Below are 21,868 nucleotides of genomic sequence, written 5' to 3' on the forward strand. Positions count from 1 at the left end.
TATATATATATATATATATATATATATATATATATTATTACTTTTATATAAATTTTTATATAAATTATATATATTTTAGGGGTGTCGAAATTAATCGATGGATTGCGATACGGACGAGGATGATTCTGCATCAATGCAGTAATAGATCATAATCGATTATAGCCTACTGACGTCATTCGCATACTCGCTTGTCACGCGAGTATTAAAATTGCACTCTCTATTTTAAAATCTGAGCTTTGCTTTTTCCCCGCATATGGCACGAGTGTGCACTAGAGACGACCGCGGCGGCTTCATTGCACAGAATATGCGATGTGAAACATGCAGTGCTTCCACTCGCTGTTATTTTAGTCTTTTACTTTAGATATGCTTTCATTTCTGCCGTTTGCAGTACGAATGCAGTACGTATTAGATGCACGAAACTCACGTACTGACAAGACTTTCACGTGCACTTTGTGTTTGTCCTGAAGCTCACGGCTGCGGTTAAATGCACTTGCGTCTACTTTTATGATACGAAATTGATGTAAACACAGTCAGTTATGCTTTTAGAACATCTGATATGTCGAAATAGATTTGTGCATTAGTGTGAATGCAGCCTATTAAAGCTGCCACTGTCTATGATCTCATCAGTAATAATCAAATGGCAATAATGCTGAGGAAAAAAGAAAAACCCATATATGATTATCTATAAACTTTAGGATACTTAAAGCACTCCCAGATAATGAAAGTGCTTTTTCACTTGTAATTGTATCACTTTTGGCAAACACGCGTCTTTCCCCCCTTTATTACTTTATATTTGCTTGTATGTTTTGAAGCTATATTTACTTCTAATTCTTAACAATAATTAATTAATTATATATTCATATATTAATGAATGAATGAATTAACAATTATTTTAAAAAGTAGCCTGCAATTATATAATTTAATAAAATTGCACAAAATAAACGTTATATAATCGTGATGCATCGTGATATCGTATTGAATCGAATCATTGACATGATAATCATAATCGAATTGAATCGTGAAACCACTGCTGATTCACACCCCTAATATATATGAAGCGTTCAGTGGATATTCTCCAAAATGGCGCAACGGTGATGCGGAGAGACACAGAGGAGACGAATTGTTGAATAAAGTCGTTATTTTTGTTTTCTTCGCGTACAAAAAGTATTCTCGTCGCTTTATAAAATTCAGATTGAACCACTGATGGCAGATGGATTATTCTGACGATACTTTTCTGGACCTTGACAGTGTAATTTACTTGGCAGTCAATGTGACAGTCACAAGCCTCCCGGTTTTCATCCAAAATATCTTAAATTGTGTTCCGAAGACAAACAAAGCTTTTACGGGTTTGGAACGCCATGGGGCAAGTGATTAATGACAAAATTTTCATTTTGGGGTGGAGTATCCCTTTAAGGTTTTTTTACATAACATTAAAAAACAAAACAACCCTTACTCATTTTATATCAATAAAGTGAATAAAATGACTAGTAAAAAATCACTTTATATTCTTATTCTTTATTATTATTATTTTTATTTACATTTTAATGCAAGATCCCTGCATTCTGTTCCATTCTGCTTTGATGAATACACAATTATCTAGTCGTGAGGTGTATTGGATTAAAGCTGAGGCAGGACAGAGCAGCACGTACCCAGCAGAGCCTGGATGTCTTCAGAGCGCTGGACTTCTCCACATGTGCAGCACCTCAGAACGATCACCCCACCCAGAACACAGTCCTCGCCAGCCAGGAACGGCGAACCTTAAACACAAACAAGCCAACTGCATTTCAACCATGACCCTCTTTCCATTACAATCAGTCGATTTAGATGTGAAGCAGAAATGAAAGCACGTTGGAGGCATCTAAGAAAATCCAGCGATTCAGTCAGTGATTTATTAGTTATGCTCTGTTCTGAGAAGTTAATGAAATGAGCGGAAAAGCGGTACATTTCCGTACTTTCCACTGCCAACCTAAGCGACTGAAAACAATTATTCTTTCCAAAGCTTTTGTTTTATTAACCAAATGAGAAAAATTGGGAGCAGAGCCACTTTTCGCTCTTTAATAGGTTAATGATGGAATGAGTTATTTCTGTAACCCCTCACGGAGCCCTGATAAAGGGACTCTGTTGAGAAATGCATACTTTTCCAAAGAGGAAAAAACAAAAAATGGGCTTCAAGCCCATTCAAATGATTACATCTCAAAACCAAAGGAGTGCTGGACGCAGCCTAGGTTTGAAGCACTCAAGCATAACATCAATCCACAGGAGGGAAGAGTTCAAATTTCACCTCATATAGGTGCTCGGTTTATTAATTTTGCACATCATGTTGTGTTCAGCTTGTACACAGAACAGTTCTTTTATGACACCTCTCAATTAAAACCCTTCAATGAAAACCTGGATGGCCTTCACACAGAACACATCTTAACACCACACTTCAAAAGACATCTTTAAAAAGATCTTTATCCAACATTCCATTAAAAAGCCTTTTATTCTTTTCTTCTGTTTCATCCCCACAGTTTAATCAAATTTATTACACAGCTTTCAGAAACACTTGATTCTGATTGGTTAGTCACAGCATCCTGCAGTCAAATAGTATAACAGAATAAACATCGTGGCACTCCGCAGTCTTTCTTCTCAAATAATAAAATAATTTCAGGTCCACTTATTTAATTATACGGTTAAAAAAGTGATAATGCATAGCCATCTGGTCATTTTCTCAAAATGAACACCTTGTCCAAAACAGACACAATGCGACACGACAACACGAAAAAAAAAAGTATCTTTTCCATATTAATCAGAGACAGCAATACATGTTGATCAACAACAGATTCTATTTATGGACTGGTTTCTGTTTCTGTGAACTGGCAGCTGACAGCTTGATAATCTCATGTACGTCTGTGCACAATATTTAAGTTGGAGTTTGAATATCATTTTGAGTGACTTCAATAGCCGACTATAGCGACAAAGGATAATTTACATTAGATATAAAAAAAAAAAAAACGAAAAGGAAACAAGAACTGTAAAATGTGAAACAAAGCTTTTATCAGTCACTAGATATTCTGAATAATGTTAAAACTTTTTAAATTTCATGAATTTAATTATTAGCATTATTAACTCCGCCCACACTCTCTTCTGATTGGCTATGACTTTTGAATGGTTTTGATTTGTCACCATGTATCAACTGACAAAGAATTGCTTTTCACTGGAATCTCATCGCATGGTATTAGTATATATTGCAAAATCCATCCAAGACCTGTTTGCAACAGTGCAGATTGTACATAATATTTTATTTTCTCATGAATTAATTCCTTAATTATAATAAAATATTCCACTGTTTTGCTTTGGATATTTATGTAGATTTATGCATCTCCCGCAGTTGTGGATTTCCGTGCAACAAAACTATAAAGGTCACAGGCCAAAACCAGCAAATATTCCCACATGCATTTTGTGTGCTACATTCAATATGAAATCCAAGCGGTCACCCGATTTCACAAGCCCAGAAAGGGAACCAAATGAGCAAAGCTTCTGAACATGAAAGCAAGCGACATCTTCACATGCCCTGTCAACATAGTATTTATGGCAACTGAAAATAACTGTGGCCAGAGAAATATGATTTAACCAAAAACTTGTGGAGCCCATTCAAAAGAATGTTATTGATCCCCAAATCCAAACAAATTGAAAAAACGTTGTGGCTGCTGAACTTTTGTAGCGCTCATTTCCAGTCAAGCAAGTTGTTAATGATTTTGTTGTTCAGTTTTAGCTCAGAGCTGCTCTTACTCACACATACTGTGGTGAAGTGACACTAGCCTGCTGAAAGAGAGAGAGAAACATGAAAACAGGGTGACAGGGAGGGAAAGAGAGTCTCTGAGAGTCACTCACTGATGAATTTGTTTTGCATAGCCTCCAGTAGGGCCTGGTGTGCGTTTTCAGCCTGCATGGCAGTAGAGCACTCTCTGGCCAACATGGTGCGAATCAGATGCTCTCCAGAGCCTGCAATAGTACAGACAAGACCCATTTTAATAATTCAGTATTTATTGTTATTTGACAAAAAAACAACATATTGCATAATCCGATTTATTTGTCCAAAAGCACCGAGACGTTTCACTGTTTGCATCACTCTGCTTGTCTGTGTTCATGGCGTTTCAAAAAATGTTACTGTCCTACTGAATTGCAACTTACGTGTATTTGCATATTAAATGGCAAGTGCTGTTTCTGCATTTGCATGAGATTGAGATTGATCTTCCAATCACAACAATGTGAAAGTCTCTACTGTCACTTTTGATCAATTTAGTGCATCCTTGCTGAATAAAATAATTTCTTTAAAACAAAGTCTTACTAACTCCAAACCTTTGAATGGCATTGTATAAATTTAAATAGCATATATAGTAAATAGATTTGTTAGACTGATGAAAAACAGGTTGAGTTTATGAATCATCAACTCATTAAAACAAACTACTCTCAAGAGTCACCTGTTGTAACAAAAAAACAGTTAAGAACAAACCAATTACCATAAGACTGGTTTTGACATGCTAAACTGAATTATTTAGACAATCTAATGTAAAAATAAAATGGATGGATGGATGGATTTCAATTTGACAACGCAGCACAGTGTCCATTAGCAGTTTCGCTGATGGACACCGGCATTAAAAAAATATACATTTTATATTTTAAAAAGTTTTATATATATATATTAGTTTTTATATATTATATAGCATATTTTAAAAAACTTTTTAAAATATAAAATGTATGTTTATTTGCAACAGTTATGCTAACAACAATAAAAAGACATTTATGACATTAAAACAGCGACATCTGCTGACGGACACCATGCTGCGTTGTCACGGGAACATGCCAGCTGAAGATAATGAGGAAATTATGTTGCTCCCTTTGCCAAGTGCATTCCAAACGACTACATAATGGCACGCACGTGCCCTGCTCACTCCAAAGTCCCCACTCCAAGTGGATAGGGATGATCACTTCCATTTGGAATTTGCCCGTGAACCATTCAGTACACGATACATGTACCGTTACACCCCTAATAGATAGAAAGATAGAAAGAAGAGGTAGCACTTTATTTTAGCCTCCTGTTCCACATGTACATATATGTACTTATAACTATTACAATAACTAGGTACTAACCCTGAACTTACCCCTAAACCTAACATTAACCCATGTAGTTATTTTGTACTACTTGCACTTTATAGGGTATATACATTGTAAGTACATTGTAAGTACTGTGTATGTACTGTAAAATAAAGTGTGACAAAAATAAATAAATAAAATCCAAAGGTTTGACAGGTCAGGTGTCCCCACAAAACAAAGTTAAAAGAATGTATAAAAACAGTTAATCTCACTGTCAAGACACTAAAGGTTGTCACATTCATTTGCCTTTCAAAGGAGAATGTGTACAGCAGCCAGTTTTCAAAAGGGAGGGAGTGTAAAGAAATGCCTTGAACACAAAACGTCTGGCAACCACTCAAGCCTAAGAAACCATAAAGCCTTAAGAAAATAGCCGTGTTGTTTCTGTAAACACAAACGTGGGCCTCGTAAAATATCAGGTAACTACAACAAAACTATGTGCGGGGTTTGTTGCCATGACAATTAGATGCTAATTTCTTTTCTGTTCTTCCTTTTTTTTGTTGTTTTAACAAAAGAACGAACAAACGACTGGCTCCACCGTTGGCTCACTATTTTCAAGTTACCGTAAATCCTCGCGTTCTCTCTGGAGAAATGGACGTTACTGGCAACAATACCACAAGTTAACAGTTAATTTAACAAGCAAACAGCGCCATGATAGTAACTCAATTTCCAGTGGAAAGTAAATAAAACACAACAAACCAGAGATGGCATGAAACAGGCAAATGTAGCGAAAGGGATCAACACCGACTTGCCTTTCGCCCTCAGTAAAACCGCAGCGAGCGCTGCAGAGACTAACAGGGTTGACCTGAGAGAAAGCGAGCTCTTTGTGTCAGTTTGAAGCCAGAATGATTGTTTTTCTCCTCCTTTTGATAGGAACGCCTTTTAAGTTGGGAAATGAAAAGCAGGTGCACCGCTGGAGCGCACACTTGAACGGCCTGTCCTCACCGCCATGCGTTTTCAATTTTGAGGAGGATGAAAGAGAAATGCATGCTGAAATGGCCATGGGGGGAGAAGGTGATAAAATGTGTGATTCTGCTTTTGTTTTTGGAATGGCGGACGATCAAAAACAAAGAGGCACAAAACACAATGTGAGTTTCGTGCCTGTTGCACGAGTTTGTGTGATTATAAAGTAAAAATTTCAACAGGGAGCACACATGTAAAACAGAGCTCGTAATATTTCAGACCTGTTGAATCAAGCAATAGAGTATATCTCACGAAACCTGTCAAGAACATGTCTGTGTAATATTTCCCATCAAAATCAAGAAAAAATTTGAGAAATTGTATGAGAAAACTTGGATAATTGTTATTAAGATTAATGTGAAATACCAAAAAAAGTGCTTTAGTCCTAAAAATAAATGTTATGCAAAATAAAAATTACTTATATATATATATATATATATATATAGCAAAAGTCTTTTAAAAAGTATAGGTGACCAACATCATAGTCAACATTTTTTTTCTTTTAACCAGAGGAAGTCATACATGCTGCACCCCTGTGCAACATGCCAGGCTTGAATGAATCCCAGTCTCTCTTCAATGGGCCAGGTGTGTGTTCACTGCAGGGCTCAGGCCAGGCCAAAGGTGCTTTCACACAAGGGTGCCGCAGGACAAAGGCCTTCATCATAGTGTAACACTCTTTGAAAGCTGTGTATGTGATTATGGCACGGGGAAGTGTATTAAAAGAGGCTACAGTTTGACAATTCAAAGCCAAGCAGAGCTTTTTTACAAGGTGTCTGGTTGTTAAAAGCAACGTCGTTCCTTGTGAAATATTGTAATAAAGTTACAGGTGCAGTTATGCTGAAAAAGTTATTGTACCATGTCGTGGTGGTTAACAAAGTAAGTGCAAATTTACTGCACAGAATAGGGGAGATGGAATAAATTAAACATTTAATACATGTAACTTTAAAGTAATGCACAATGCACTCACCATGGCCATATCAGGTATGTGCACATATAATTCAATCCCTTACCACCCCATCAAAATAAGAGACAGCTATGGTATAATACAAGTTTACACATAATTATTTATAATATGCATTACTGTTCAAAAGCTTGGGGTCAGAAAGATTGTTTTTACGGAAGCGAGTCTCTTATGTTCACTAAGGCTGAATTCAAAAAGAAAGTAAAAACAGTCATGTAAAATATTATTACAATATAAAACAACTTCAATCCATTTTCATATATTTTACACTGTAATCCTGCCCAATTAGCAAAGAAGCTAAAGCATGTCTGAACGAATCTTGCCATTAGTTGCTAAAAGGATATTCATATCCAAAAAGCATATACTGTACTCACATCAAAAGAAGTGATGTGTTGTGATGCGACGTATAAACCCAAACACAGATTTCATATTTACTTTAATCTTGACCTGAAGAGAATACCTCATAGCATTTTTTTCAAACACAATCGTCTCGTCCTCTTCTTATATCATGATTGCTTTAAGAGATCCAGACATCCTCTATGGGCACAATGGACATGCATGCTTGCATGTGTTGTATGGAGATGTGAATCATGTCTGTGGCCTCTTGACTTGGGCACAGATAATATAAGAGATAAAATCTTGTTTTATTCATGTGACAGAAAGCATTAGTTTAAAACATGAAGAGCACGGCCTTGGGCCCCGCTCATGGCAGGAATCCCAAGTAAAGCAGAAAACCTCATTTTTTGCTCTTGAAATATGTCCCTACTAAGCAACTGGCTAATGGCATTAAGATGTTGGAGGAAAGGATTGACATCTAAATTAGGGCCAAAGAAAGGAGATAAACAAACGTTTCTAGCTACAAATGAGATATTTTCATCAGGACTGAATTTGTGCACAAATTTCTTAAACAACGACCCATTAATGGTTGACTGAACCTGTGCAAAACCTGTCAAAAAGCAGTAAATGTACAGTAATGTCACACTAATATGACTCCGGTGTTTTTGATACCTGAGGTACTCACAGCTGTAGAGTAAAGGCTGACGTCACGGGCGTTTTCAGCCCAGCAGCCACAACCATAGTGAGCAGCCTGAGACACAGAAACATTTGAAAAAAAAAATGTTGAATAAAAGTATCTCTGCTGCAGCAAATAAAAACATTTATGATTATGCATCTAAGCCGTTTATAAAGCACTTATTACTTAGTGCAAATGTTTGCAGCATACAATACTGGGTAACACTTTATTTTAAGGACCAATTCTCACTATTTACTAGTTGATTTATTAGCATGCATATTATGAGCATATTGGCTGTTTATTAGTACTTAAAAAGCACATATTAATGCCTTATGTGCTTAGGAGTTTGTTCAGGGAAAACTCTTAGTTAATAGTGAATATGTATTTCCTAATCAAAAGTGTTACCCAATGCAGTTTAAAAGTCTGGGGTAAGATTTTTTTTATTTTTTAAGAAATCAATACTTTTATCCAGCAAAGATGCACTAAATTAATCAAAGGTTGCAATAAAGATTTTTTACATGGTTACACAAAAAATATTTAAAATAAATGCAGTTCTTTTGAACTTTCTATTCCTCAAAGAATCCTAAAATAAATTATGGTATTATTCCACCAAAATATTAAGCAGCACAACAGTTTTCAACACTGATAATAATAAGAAATGTTTCTTGAGCACCCAATCAGCATATCAGAACAGAATAGTTTACAATTTCAAAGTTTACATTACTAATTATTAGTAATTTCTAAGATTTTCACTACATGTTTGATCAAATAAATGCAACCTTGAGCATAAAAGTCTTCTCAAAAATGTACAAAAATGTTAAAATATTACAGACCCCAACCTTTTGAACAGTAGTGTAATAATCCATTGTTAATTTAAAATTTTGTTGTGCTAAAAATTTTTGCTCAGAGTGAATAGGCCTTAATTATGAAAATCAAAGTATGCTATAATACCAATGAACATTATTAATGGTAATTACAATTATAACATTATAGTAATATTAATAAATATGAATTATTACTATTAACAGATTTTTCTCAATCACTACATCACTGACATGCTTATTTATTTAATGTATAGCATGATTAAATATATGAATATGCTCAGACTTAGGAGCAAATCAAAGGTCACCTGTCCCACCCGACCCGGGTGTTTCATGGCCAGGCCTCCGCTGGAAACCGCAGCCGCCACATTCCCTTCCCGATCCACCACGACCGCACCAACCGTGTCCAGACAGGCCGAGTTATTCTCCTCACCTTCCACCATGATGTCTCCTACTGGCTCCAAGCAGCCAAAATCATTCTCCTGCGCACAAAATTGCCATTCAATTAGAATTTCCTATGGCGCACACAGAAATTAACCAGCACTTTTCTGCAGTCTAACATCCTGAGCTCATTTACAAAGTGAAATCAAAAATAAATGTAAGTGTCAATGTATCTTCATACTAAAACGTGGGCCAAAAAAGAGGAACAAAGAGGCTGTGGTTACTGGTAACAGCAAAAAAGGCACATTTCCAAAGCCCAGAATAATACTAGCCTGAAACACACTGAACACTGCTTTTTGAACATACAATGTTTTTTTCTTGTCTATGAAGTTGGCTTTCAGACCCAGCTGGCTACCATAACCAAACTTGAACTTTCTGACAAACCTGGGAACTGTAATACATGTCACTATCTAACTTGAGCACATAAAGTCCAATTACATATCAGCAGCTGAAAAATGCTCTCATTTATAATGAGTAAAGTGGTCATTTTTAAAGGACTGTTTTCATTTGCTGATTGCTGTGTACTTTGGAAAGAGCGTTGATGTGGACTGAAAGACTCGTAGAACTGTTTGACAAATTGGCCGTTCTTGAGAAATTGCGGAAGGGGACAGGATGACTTATAATTTATTATTCCATCTTCCCATGAACAGAGTCATTACTGGGCCACAGATCTTCAGACCTCGGCTGATTATTATGTGCAATAACTTTCTTAAATATGAGCAAACAGGCAAAAACAGAATGTTATTATTATTGATCTCACCATCAGCGATAAATCTGACTAAATAAACTCCAGTACAACATCTGCTCACAGACCTTTCCAAAAGGGGAGCATCAATTTTCCTCTCTTTTATGGGTAGCTGTTTATATAACCTTTATGTCTTAAAAAATGATTCCGCTTTGTCTCTATTTTGATGTGTCATGAAAGCAAGTTGGTAAAAATCTTCAACTGACTTGAGAAGTTGAAATGTTTCCATCTTTGTCATCTTTTTCTGTAAAACAAAAAAATAAACGATCAGACTATCCATACTTTTGGACCAATGAATTCCCAGTTGCTCACAATTACTGGATTTTTTATCTCCATTTCATAAAGACTTTTCAGGCAGATTTTCATGTCATGCCATTATTTAAAATCCTTTTTAACAATACTTAGTATTGACAGTAGATATTAAGACTTAAGACACTAAATTCCATGACATTTCCAAGTCTGAAAGCATGGGCGGCACTAGGGCTGGGTTTCCGGGGCATATGCCCTGAACAGATTTAGTTAACCCCCAAATGTTTTTTAAGTAACCTTGCCTTTCACCCTAAGTTTATGTCTGGCCATTTGTGGTTTTTGCAAAACTATTCGAAGACATAAACCTTGCCATGAACCTTGCAAACTTCTGCAAATCCAGTAATTACTTTTCTTCTCAAAAGCCCTCATCGTGTGAACTTCTATAAATCTAAACAACACTCAAGAACTCCAGGCAAGATATAAAACACAATATTCTAATATTCCCAAATATTTCCAAGCTTCTCAAAACTGTGGGAAACCTTCAACGCTAAAGTCATATTTCTACAAAGCACGAGTGCACCCACCACATAACAGAAATTACATCTTAGTTCTGCAAAGCACTTTAAATGCGTTACAAAATGAGCGAGAACCCATAGACCCCAGGCTATCCATGCGATACAAATGCATTTCATCCCCAGTAAAACAATAAATATGGCACTTATAAAATCAAACAAACCACAGGCCACTTGAAAGGAGACTGGGGGATGTGTTGTTATCTTAATGACCATTTAATGCATAGCTCTGGAGAAAAGTCTTTACTGAACTGAACTGAAGGAAGAAAGACCATGTGGCATCCCAGAGGCACAGATCATTCATGTAGACAGAGCCAACAGCAATCACTTACTTCAAACCGATGCTATCTTTAAAACAAACCGTACAAGGTTCAAACATGAATACAGCATACACCAAACCAAGTTAGACCTCGACGTATTTGTCTTTCCTGTCGAATAACATTTTTGCCCACATTTTCAGACACTGTAATTTGCAACTAATGACCCAGGAGTGACCCATGTTTCGCTTTCTCATCAGGACCACACAAGCGTCACATCGTGGATGTGCACTGGAACCCATTTTCCCTCGACACCTGCATTCCATGTGTACCTGTCAATTCGCTTCCTTGAAAATCTACCCAAAAAGTAGGAGAGATGCTAACATGTTCAAGCACATTACAGGAAATAATTTGGTGAAATAACTTCAAGATGTGGGCACGGCAGATCGGAGGAGGTGCTGAAGCACCACGGTCTCATATCACATCGACGATTGTTTTAAATCCCCTGTAACATTCATGAGGCCCCAATCACCAAAACCTGTGATTTTTAGCTTCTTTAAAATAAGATCTAAATGGTCCATGCAGGGTTATTATACTTAAAGAGAACTTAAAAGTTCACCCAAAAATGAAAATTCTATTATCATTTACTCAACCTCAAGTTGTTCCAAACCTGCATGAATTTCTTTCTTCTGCTGAACACAAAAGATGATGTTTTAAAGAATGTTGGTAACCAAACAGTTGTGGTAGCCATCAACTTCCATAGCATTTTTTTCCCCATTACGAAAATATATTTTTTAAGTTCCACACTAGAAAGAAACTCGTACAGGTTTGGAACAACTTGAAGTTTTTGTTTTTAGGTTGACTTTTTAACATTCTGTCAAGGGTCTACAGATGAAAAATAGGTTAATTCTGGTACATTTACATTTAATGATTTTAACTCATTAAAATCAAGTCATATATATATATATGTTGACTTGAAATAAAATAAACATTAACTTAAGTGAAAATAAAATAAAAAAATAATAATTTCAGTAGTTGAATGGAAACATTTCTCAACTTAATTTAGTTCACCTTGATGTACTAAAATACCTTAAAACTTATATAAAAAAATATATTAAAAACCTACTAAAAATCAAAAACACACAAAAAAAAATACAAAAACTTCAAAATTAAAATTATGCATTTGAAACTGCCCCGAATTAAATAGCTAAAAAGATCTTTTCAAGTTGATCTTTTCATGTCTACCTGGTGAACTCATGCTTTTAAGGTCAGTGACAAGAAGCTACAAAAGATCGTCAGAGAACTGTGTCACCCAAGTCAAATTCCTTGTGTGCAGTGCCATGTCAGCAGTGCAGTAAGTATACGTATGTGTGTTTCCTGTGATTGTGAGTAATTGAGGTCTCCACGCCCCCCTTCAAGGTAATCATTACCCGACGGGTTTCCTCCTCTGGGTATATGTGGTGGTTTTGAATTAGAGGACTGAACAGATGCAGATCCTGTTATCAGTCGAGTAATAATGTCAGAGCAAATGCCTCTGCTGCACTGTGTTTAGACCTAATTGTGTTGAACTGAATGGGAGGGTGGAAACCTATAGATCATGGAGCATTTATAGGAGAAACTCGCATATTTAGTTGTCTTTTTTTAATCAGGGAGAATGCCTATGCCAAAATCCAACAGCATATCCTGAATTATAAAGTTTTCCCTTTGATTAACAAACTCTAAAAAGAAACTCTTAACATCAACTCTGAACTAGACCTGACAAAGGTCAGAATATTTTAACTGAAAAGTCACGCCGGATAGCCCCGTCCATACTGAAATCTCATTGGTCATCCCCACATAACTGTATATTAAATATCAAATATGGACAGCAGCGACTTAGATTCACTCACATGTCCACACAATTGTCTTTTCCTCTTCGTCTCAACCTGCTCCGCCAGCTCCATCTTCCTTTTGTTCCTCTTGTAGCCTGACAAACTGAACTCTGTAAAGTGTTGAAAAAGGTGTGACAGTCAATAACAGATATTACTCTACTGCCTAGCCAAAAAACTGTGTGTGTGCCAGTAAATGCTAAATGCTGACAACTGCTTTGCTTCTGTGGCCTTATTGCTTTGATTATTAGTATTATTCTTCATGATAATATAGTGCAGCAAGGGTGTGTGTTTGGCGAGGGAGCCTTTATTCACATAATAAATCAGTCTGTTGGTGGAAATGTGCTTGAAATCCTGAAAGTCTCCCTAAATAATGGGACATGTGTTAGAGTGAGGTCATGGTTTTTCTGGCATCAGATCATTCCAACACTGACAACACACACTCTATCTCAGTCTAACACACACACTGGGAGTCGGCATGGAGCCCTCTATTAAAGTATAGAAGCCATTGTTTACCAAGCACTGCATTCCACTCCTGTGAAAATCTCTTAATCAAAGAAAATGAATCAATGAAATGGGCACAATTAAGTCATTTTGCTGAATTTAATGGAATGCAATTAGAGCTGGTAAAAATAACACTGTCAATGATTTAAAAATACTCAATACAGCATACATTAAAAATACAGCAGATGAGATCACATGCCTTCTTGTTCTTGCCAATCATTAATCAATGAAATTATTACGTGCCACTGTCAAGACTTACAACTGATAAAAGGCAGTTAGCTAACATAGAAAGCTTTTAAGCTATTCTTCATCTAGTATATTTCAATAAAACCTGTGTTAAAGGACAATAAGAACTAGATTCTCATTCCCTGAAGGAAATACAAGCGCTTGCAATAAAATGCTGCATCAGAGCTACTTTGTCACTGTCACTGAGAATTAGTGGGTGTCTTTTTTTCAGTCGGCTACACTTAATAAACATGTGGCTAAATGGTTAAATATATAAAAAGAAGACAAACTATCATAATTCAGTATGCAAACTAGTGTTTAAAATAAGACAAATCACATTTCAGCATTCACATTACATCATTGCTGCTAGTAACAATTTCAATGCTGAACAATTACAACAATGATTGACTTAATAAACTATAATCTTATACTTTCAAGAATAAAATTAACACAAAACCAAAACAGATAGCACACATAATGCTATAATTTGCAGAAATGCAGAATTGTAATGCATAACATTAAGTAGTTCAATTACTTAAAGGGACAGTTTACCTTCAGTTGCTGGCCCCCATTGTCTTCCATAGTAATGAAAAAAAAAGTCAATGAGGACCAGCAACCGAAGGTGAACTGTCACTTTAAAACAAACAAAAATCTTAAACCTAAATGTCTGTCTCACACACACACACAAACATATTCTACATCAATATAAAACAAATTACACTTCCAGTGTACATCTAAATAATTTTTCATCCTTGGGATGATTCTGTTCATCAAAATACATCATGCAACCACTGTCATCGAATGTTTCATGCAATAACTGGAAATGTACAACAATAAGATTTTATCTATATTTGGCATCTGCTTAAAAACAGCTATGTCAAGCATTCTCCGCTTTCATCTTTAGCAAATTGGCAAAAAAAAAAAGTCACACACACCAAGAAAGGTCTTACTAGCATAAAAAAATTTATTAATTTTAAAAAATTAATTAAAAAATGTCTTGTAATAATCTCCTGTTTTCCCTAATAATGTGAAATGATGGGATTTCTTTTACCAAAATCCAATATCCAAAGATATCTGATCTTTATTAATGCACATAAATCTGCAGTCAAGCACACAGCAGAAGCTGAAAGAGGATTCTGGGTGGTCTGATACTCACTGGTGGTCATCTTCTCAGAAGGGCATGCTGGGATACCATGGCTTATGGCCCACTGTTCTGCTCCTTTGCCCACTAAAAAACTGACAAAGTAAAGATGTGATTTATTTGGAAGAACAACTTCATCACAGTTCAAAGCTTTGTATGTTCTTGAATGTTTCCTGCCTTAATTTTGAACATCATACACATTGTACGCACTACCTATATGAACAACAGTTCTTTCTGTAAAATAAATTAATACTTTTCAAAAGTGACATTAAAGACTTTTACATTATTACAAAATTCTATTTCAAATAAACGCTGTTCTTTTGAACTTTCTATTCATCAAATTACCCTGAAGACTCAGCTTTGCCATCCCATGAATAAAATTAGGGCTGAAAAAATGATTAATCGTGATTAATCGCATTCAACATAAAAGTTGTGTACTGTGTGTGTACTGTGTATATTTATTATGTATATATAAATACACACACATATATGTACATATTTAAAAAATATTTGTATGTATATATATATATATATATATATATATATATATATATATACTTGTAATAATTTTTTAAATATGTACATATATGTGTGTGTATTTATATATACATAATAAATATACACAGTACACACACAGTACACAACTTTTATGTTGAATGCGACGTTCCTCACTTTATCCCCCGGCCTCTGCTCACTCAAGCCCGTCGTGTGTGACGCTGTTTCGTTGTGAAAGCAAAACTACTTTTTTGGCCTTCCAAAAATGGACACGACTAGAAATCAGTGGTTAAATTGTATTTAAAATACTGTTCCAGAACACTTCAACCCAAATATACAGATGTGTGCAGCACATTTGGCCAATCAGAGCACACCTCTTTGGTCTTTGATCTTGAAATGAGCTGATAATTAATAAAATGTAGTGCTTATCTTTTGATTTCGTTGACGTGAACTCCATTAAATTTAAATATAGCGTGGGAATCGAAGATCGGATTTATATCCGTTTTGCGACGGCACATTTATGTGGCCAAGTGTAAATGGAAACGTTTTAACAAATCAGATAGATATCCGATCAACACGCATGAAATTACCAGGTGTAAACCAGTGTTAACAAAAGAAAGACAGAAAATCACTCACTGCTCTTGACTGAAAAACTTTAGTAGCCCTACAGATTAATCTAAATTTATTTATAGAAATAAATATGTCTGCTTGAAAGAATGAAGAATATGGTAAACAAGTTATTGAGGTTTTGGAGTGGCCAAGTCAAAGTCCAGACTTAAATCTGATTGAGATGCTGTAGCATGACCTTAAACAGTCCATTCATGCTCGAAAACCCTCCAATGTGGCTGAATTAAAACAATCCTGCAAAGAAGAGTCAAAGCCAAAATTCCTCCACAGCGATGTGAAAGACCCATTGCCAGTTATCGCTGCAAAGTGTGGCACAACCAGTAATTAGATTTTTTTTTTTTTTTCAGACAATTACTTTTTCACATTGTGCCAGGCAGGTTTGGACAGCTCTTTTCCCTTAATAAATGAAATCATTATTTCAAAACTGCATTTTGTATTTACTCGGGTTATCTTTGTGTAATATTAAAATTTGTTTGATGATCTGAATCATTCAAGTGTGACAAATATGCAAAAAAAAAAAAGAAGAAAGAAACCAGAGGGGGCAAAAACTTTCACAGCACTGTATACGTGTGTGTGTGTGTGTGTGTTTATATATACATATTAAATATAAACGGTACACACACACACACAGTATGTAAACAAACTTTTATTTTGAATGCGATTGATCGTTTTGCAGCCCTAAATAAAATACACTTTAAAATACATACAAATGGGAAAACAATTATTTTAAATGCTGTCTTTGTGTCAATCAATGTGGCATGAAGTAAATATTTTTGGGCCACTTAATCTATAGAAAATGTCTTATTCTATGAATGGTACTTATTTCCTATAGCTAAGATAATAAACTTGCTACATTTGTCAGAATGCCAGAATGTTTTGTCATGCACAAAGTTTGTTCATTCTGGCTGCATTACGTTCATGTATAATAGTGTATTCTGTGTATACTGCAATTGATATGCCGATGTTACTTGTTTTACACATGTATTACCCCTTTGGCATCAATAAAGTATGTCAGTCCATCTATATGTCTATGCTGATAGCCAGAAAGCCAACATCAGAGAGCTCGGCTCACCAGGGAGGGATCCTGCCAGCTGATAGCTTCCCCTTCTGAGTTTCACTTAATAGTCTTCTGGCTACCAGCACCGGGTTCTTGATTCCTGATAGAAAGAGCAGCATTAGTATCACTTTCACTCAAGACAGCTTGAAATATGGTAAAAGAAACCATTTGGCTTTCCCATGCGCATCTGTTGAAGAATAATGCAGTTCATTGGAGTTCACTGCACCAAAAAAGCATTCTAAAACAACATTGCATTAATATCATCTAGTTTCACACTGATATTTTATGTAGATGAGCAGAATATTTCAAGCCAATGCATGTTGAATTGTGTTTTGCTTGTTTTAACAAACATGGCATAGAATCGATCCTGTTTTGTGCTTGTTTCAAATGTTAAAAAGTACCACATATGCCACAGATCAAGACCAAAAGCATAACTAACTTATTTATATGTACATTTACCATCTAAAGTAAAAAAATATATATATATTATTTTAACCTTGCACTCTTGCATGTACAAAATGCATTTAGCCACATTCCCATAAAAGGTTGAGGAGGGTAGAAATTGGCTTTTATTTATTTTGTTTGAAATTCGAATAGCACTTTTGACACATGATAAAAAGCTCTAATCAGCCTTGCCAATGTTTCTAAAAGCACTCACCACTCAAGGCTCCAACAGCTCCATAGTTTAAGGACTTCCCATCCATGATGCTGGCATCACACTCAATCTCACCAGAGAGGTTTAGGTTGGAACCGGTACCCGCATTGGTGAACGGGGAGTCCTGTAAATAAGCATCAACTTTGACATTTTAAAGCCAGGAAACACTGATGAGTAGAATGAGTAGAAATGTGTGTAGACTTTCTGTGTAGTCTGTCACAGATCTTAGTCAGGGTAAGATCAGGCTGTGAGGTATAGACTTTACAAGGGCATGCAAGATGTTTCTTCAGCTGATAAATTGGCATCAGCGTTATTGTTGTTAACCAAAACTAAAAAAAACAGTTTTCATAAATGAAATAAGGCTGAAATAAAATGTACACTAATATGAAAAAAAATAATTAAAAAACTGAAATGAAATTTTGATTATTTTTTTTTAATTAACTGAAATAGTTTAAGTTGACGTAGTAAATTTATTAAAACTCAAACGATAATGAAGCTACACAGAAATATTTAGAAAATAACACAAATTACAAAAGGACGTGACATTCAATTATTCAAACTATGCTACAAAAAAAAAAGTTAAAACAGAAAAATGTAAGTAGCACGGGTAGCAATAGCCAAAAAAAATATTGTGTGGGTCAAAATTATTGTTTTTTCTTTTATGCCAAAAATCATTAGGATATTACGTAAAGATCATGTTCCATGAAGATATTTTGTAAATTTCCTACCATAAATATATCAAAACTTAATTTTTGATAAGTAATATGCATTGCTAAGTACTTCATTTGGACAGCTTTAAAGGCGATTTTCTCAATATTTTTATTTTTTGCACCAGATTCCAGATTTTCACTTTCAGATGATGTATAAATCTCAATTTCGAAAAATTGACCCTTATGACTGGTTTTGTGGTCCAGGGTCACAAATAAAAGCTAATTCAAAATATTCAAAATATTTTTTGTAGATTGTTGAATTTGACTTCCATGCTATCCAATTAATATCTGAAATGTTTACTCATATGTTTTCTGAGAGGCTCTATTCAGTCCTAACGAGTTGGTGTGTTGTTGTGATCCACTATCACCTCTAGCTCTATAAGAGCTGCTGTCACGGCCTCCAGCGCCAATCCTCCAGCTCTGAGCCTGTCCACAGCCTGAAACACATTAAATCACAACTGATGACAGCAGCTCCACGTCTGCCAATTCCTAAAACCAACTCAATGTGCATTCAGTGTGTATTTTGTTCTAATTAGGATTCAGGATCTTTATGCAGAAAGGATTGCACTAAACTAATATATACAAAACTTAAAAATGTGATAATCCAATACAAAGAGCTTAAAAAGAAAATAAAGCTGCAGTGTTTTCCACTTGACAAGCTTCAAGCAGAGAGCGTGTAATGGTATATTAAGCCGGGCACCAGCCACTGCTGGTGTCATGTTATCAACACATAACTCAAATTCCCTGGCACAGGTGTTTTACTCGAGCCTGATCCCTTCTTTTCATCCTTTACAAGGCACTTTGGATGGGGAAAAGCATTGCACTGCAGCTTGCCAACCTATGCATTACTGTTAGCTGCAAGCATCTATTACAATTTTGTTAGCATATCTTAGTATATTGGCAGAGTAAGATTCAGCAAAAAAGTATTCATCTTTGTGTTAAAAACGCTACACAATCCGTATCAGAAAATCATGCAAACTGAGCTGGGAATGAAAACTGATTAAATCATTGAACTGACGTCTTGTCGACGTGACCTCTGGCAGAGCTATCGAAAGGTTACAGTTCACAACAGAAGAATCTTAAGCTTTGAATGAAGTATCACATGCAACTCACTCTCTGGCACGCTCTCTTGCACGCATGTTTGTATTCCTTGGCTTTGGATTCTGAATGATACCCTGCCCCTGAGGAGGTAAAAATCATGAAAAATAAAATGCATTCAGTTTGTTTTTTTACAATGAGGTTCTTCCGCTGTTAACAGTCTGTAGTTTTGCTTGTCTTATGAGATTTATTTATAAGCTATAAGCTTTTCTTACAAATAAAGTTTGTTTTATAAACAAAGTCTTTATGATCCATTCATTTTCATCTTAAGCATTAAAAAAAGCAGTCTGCCAGAAAAGTAGAGTCAGTATTTAGACAACTTCATGTCATTCAAAACCCATTTATTTTTCCATTATTTTCAATACAATGACAGTTCATAGTGGCCACCTGTCAAGCTGTAGAAAGTACAAAAACACTAGAAAAAGTACCATACACATAGACTTATATTTCAGGTCTTCAGAAGCTATACGATAGGCTGAAATTTAAGACCGTTTTTGACAGGTCAAATCCCATTCATCAGGATTGTTGTCATTAATGTCAAAGGTCATTGTTTCAAGTATGTTGTACCTGGATGTGGCATTCTGTTTTGAATATGCAGAATGGAGAATGACATTCGAGAGCAGCAGCAGATGAGAAAATTATCAGTGAATAAGAATTTAAATTACAGGCTTTTGTATGGCTTCAGAAGACTTGGAATACAGGGCACAACACTTATGGACTTCTTTTATCATACATATGCAATGTTTTTGGTCCCTTTCAATGCTCGACAGATGTGGTCATTATGAAGTGTTGTTATATGCATTTTTGTTTTTCTAATCTGGTCTTTTGTATTCCAGACATAACAACACACTAGTTTGGAATGACATGAGGGTAAATAAACAATTACATACTTTTTTTTTTTAGGAAATCTCTACATCTAAAACAGGAATCAATCAACAAGCCTAAATTAGACCATCGCTCATTCAGCATGCAACTGTGCCAAAACACAAGTTTATGCAGAAATGTACTATGGAGAAGCGTTTTTACATCATTTCCAAAGGGACACGCATTCACCTGCATGCACCAGCACAAAACCCATAGCTTTGCCGTCATGACAGGAGACGGTGCTGTTCACTGTTGACCCTGAATTGTTTAGTGGAGACACAGTCTCCTTGCAATCTGTCGAGCTTTCTAGATTTTCCATGACCCGTATTCAGTGTAGCTTGCATTTTGACCCATCATTCACTAATAACTCCAAAACACTTCAAGTCCTGAAAGCCAAGAAAGACAGAGAGTGAGTTATTATATCTTATATCAGAATTCAACTCATATATAAAGGGAATTATATTATATCTAACTCAATTGGTAGTAATAATGACATACACATTTTGACAATTACAACAATGACAGATTCCTTGTATTTCAATGCTTCCCTTTAAACCTCTCTCTTCATCTCAAGACTGTTACTTTGAAAAGTAATACTCACATCAGAAACATGCTTTCAGGAACATAATAAACCAAGTAACTAACTGTTTGCTAAAAAATTCATATTAAACTCCGTTGATGCGCTTTTTATATGCATAAACTACTGACAAATTCAGTCCTACAAAACAGATGAAAGAATAAAGATAGCCAAACTCACTCGCGCGAAGACTTCAGGTGCAGACGGAAGAAGAGCGTGCATCTCCACAGTCATACGCACGGCTCAGCATCTCTACTTACAAAACACACATACAGATTGCACTAAATAATGAGTGTAGTTGTGCGTCTGCTGCATGATTGTGATATATGATGCGACGAAGCGGCGCATGTGCTCGCGTCACACCAAAACACTTCCTGGTTCAGTTGCACACGTGACCGTGTGACTGCAGCAGCGGCCTCCAGCGGCAGAGCCATGCACTGCGTTTATCAAATATTTAAAAAAAAGGACAGCACAGTTTTTACACAGACAATAAAGCTAATTTTTATTCTTTTTTATTTTTTGTTTATAACATAGGAGTTACTTAAGATAATACTAATTACTATGAGTATGAATAATAATGTATAAAATATGTAATATAGTAATAGTATAGCATACAAAATAAATACTGAAACAGTATGAACTGGCGTCAGGGATATAGCGCAGTATAACATGGTATAATCTCCAAAATGCAGATAACACAGAACTCTACATATCTGATATTTTATGAACACAGTTTGGTGTTATTCATGCTAAACAGATGGTCTTACTGCCATGTCAAGCAAACCAGCAGTGGCAGTGGAATTGAAAACACTCCTCTTGGGACTATAAGCTTACATAAACATGTCCTCCGACTGAAGTCAAGTGCAGATGATTCCACTGTTTGAAAAAAAAAATGA

At 35.7% G+C, this 21,868-nt stretch overlaps 1 protein-coding gene across 1 annotated transcript in view; it reads right to left on the reverse strand.

Annotated features, from left to right (window-relative positions):
• Positions 1-21,335, reverse strand: part of LOC107654993 (threonine aspartase 1-like) — a 27,881-nt gene extending 6,546 nt beyond the window's left edge. The window contains exons 1-12 of the mRNA XM_016442375.1: positions 21,153-21,335; positions 20,585-20,781; positions 19,547-19,614; positions 18,802-18,870; positions 17,727-17,847; positions 17,084-17,168; positions 14,905-14,984; positions 13,041-13,132; positions 9,196-9,369; positions 8,063-8,141; positions 3,874-3,984; positions 1,650-1,757 (exon numbers count right to left, since the gene is read on the reverse strand). Coding sequence (XP_016297861.1) covers positions 1,650-1,757; positions 3,874-3,984; positions 8,063-8,141; positions 9,196-9,369; positions 13,041-13,132; positions 14,905-14,984; positions 17,084-17,168; positions 17,727-17,847; positions 18,802-18,870; positions 19,547-19,614; positions 20,585-20,714 — 1,117 coding nt within the window. The 5' untranslated portion in view covers positions 20,715-20,781; positions 21,153-21,335. The remainder of the gene's footprint in view (positions 1-1,649; positions 1,758-3,873; positions 3,985-8,062; positions 8,142-9,195; positions 9,370-13,040; positions 13,133-14,904; positions 14,985-17,083; positions 17,169-17,726; positions 17,848-18,801; positions 18,871-19,546; positions 19,615-20,584; positions 20,782-21,152) is intronic.
• Between the last annotated feature and the right edge of the window lie 533 nt (positions 21,336-21,868).

This window comes from Sinocyclocheilus anshuiensis, unplaced genomic scaffold (genome assembly GCF_001515605.1).
Source record: "Sinocyclocheilus anshuiensis isolate Anshui unplaced genomic scaffold, SAMN03320099.WGS_v1.1 scaffold487, whole genome shotgun sequence".
Taxonomy (NCBI): domain Eukaryota; kingdom Metazoa; phylum Chordata; class Actinopteri; order Cypriniformes; family Cyprinidae; genus Sinocyclocheilus; species Sinocyclocheilus anshuiensis.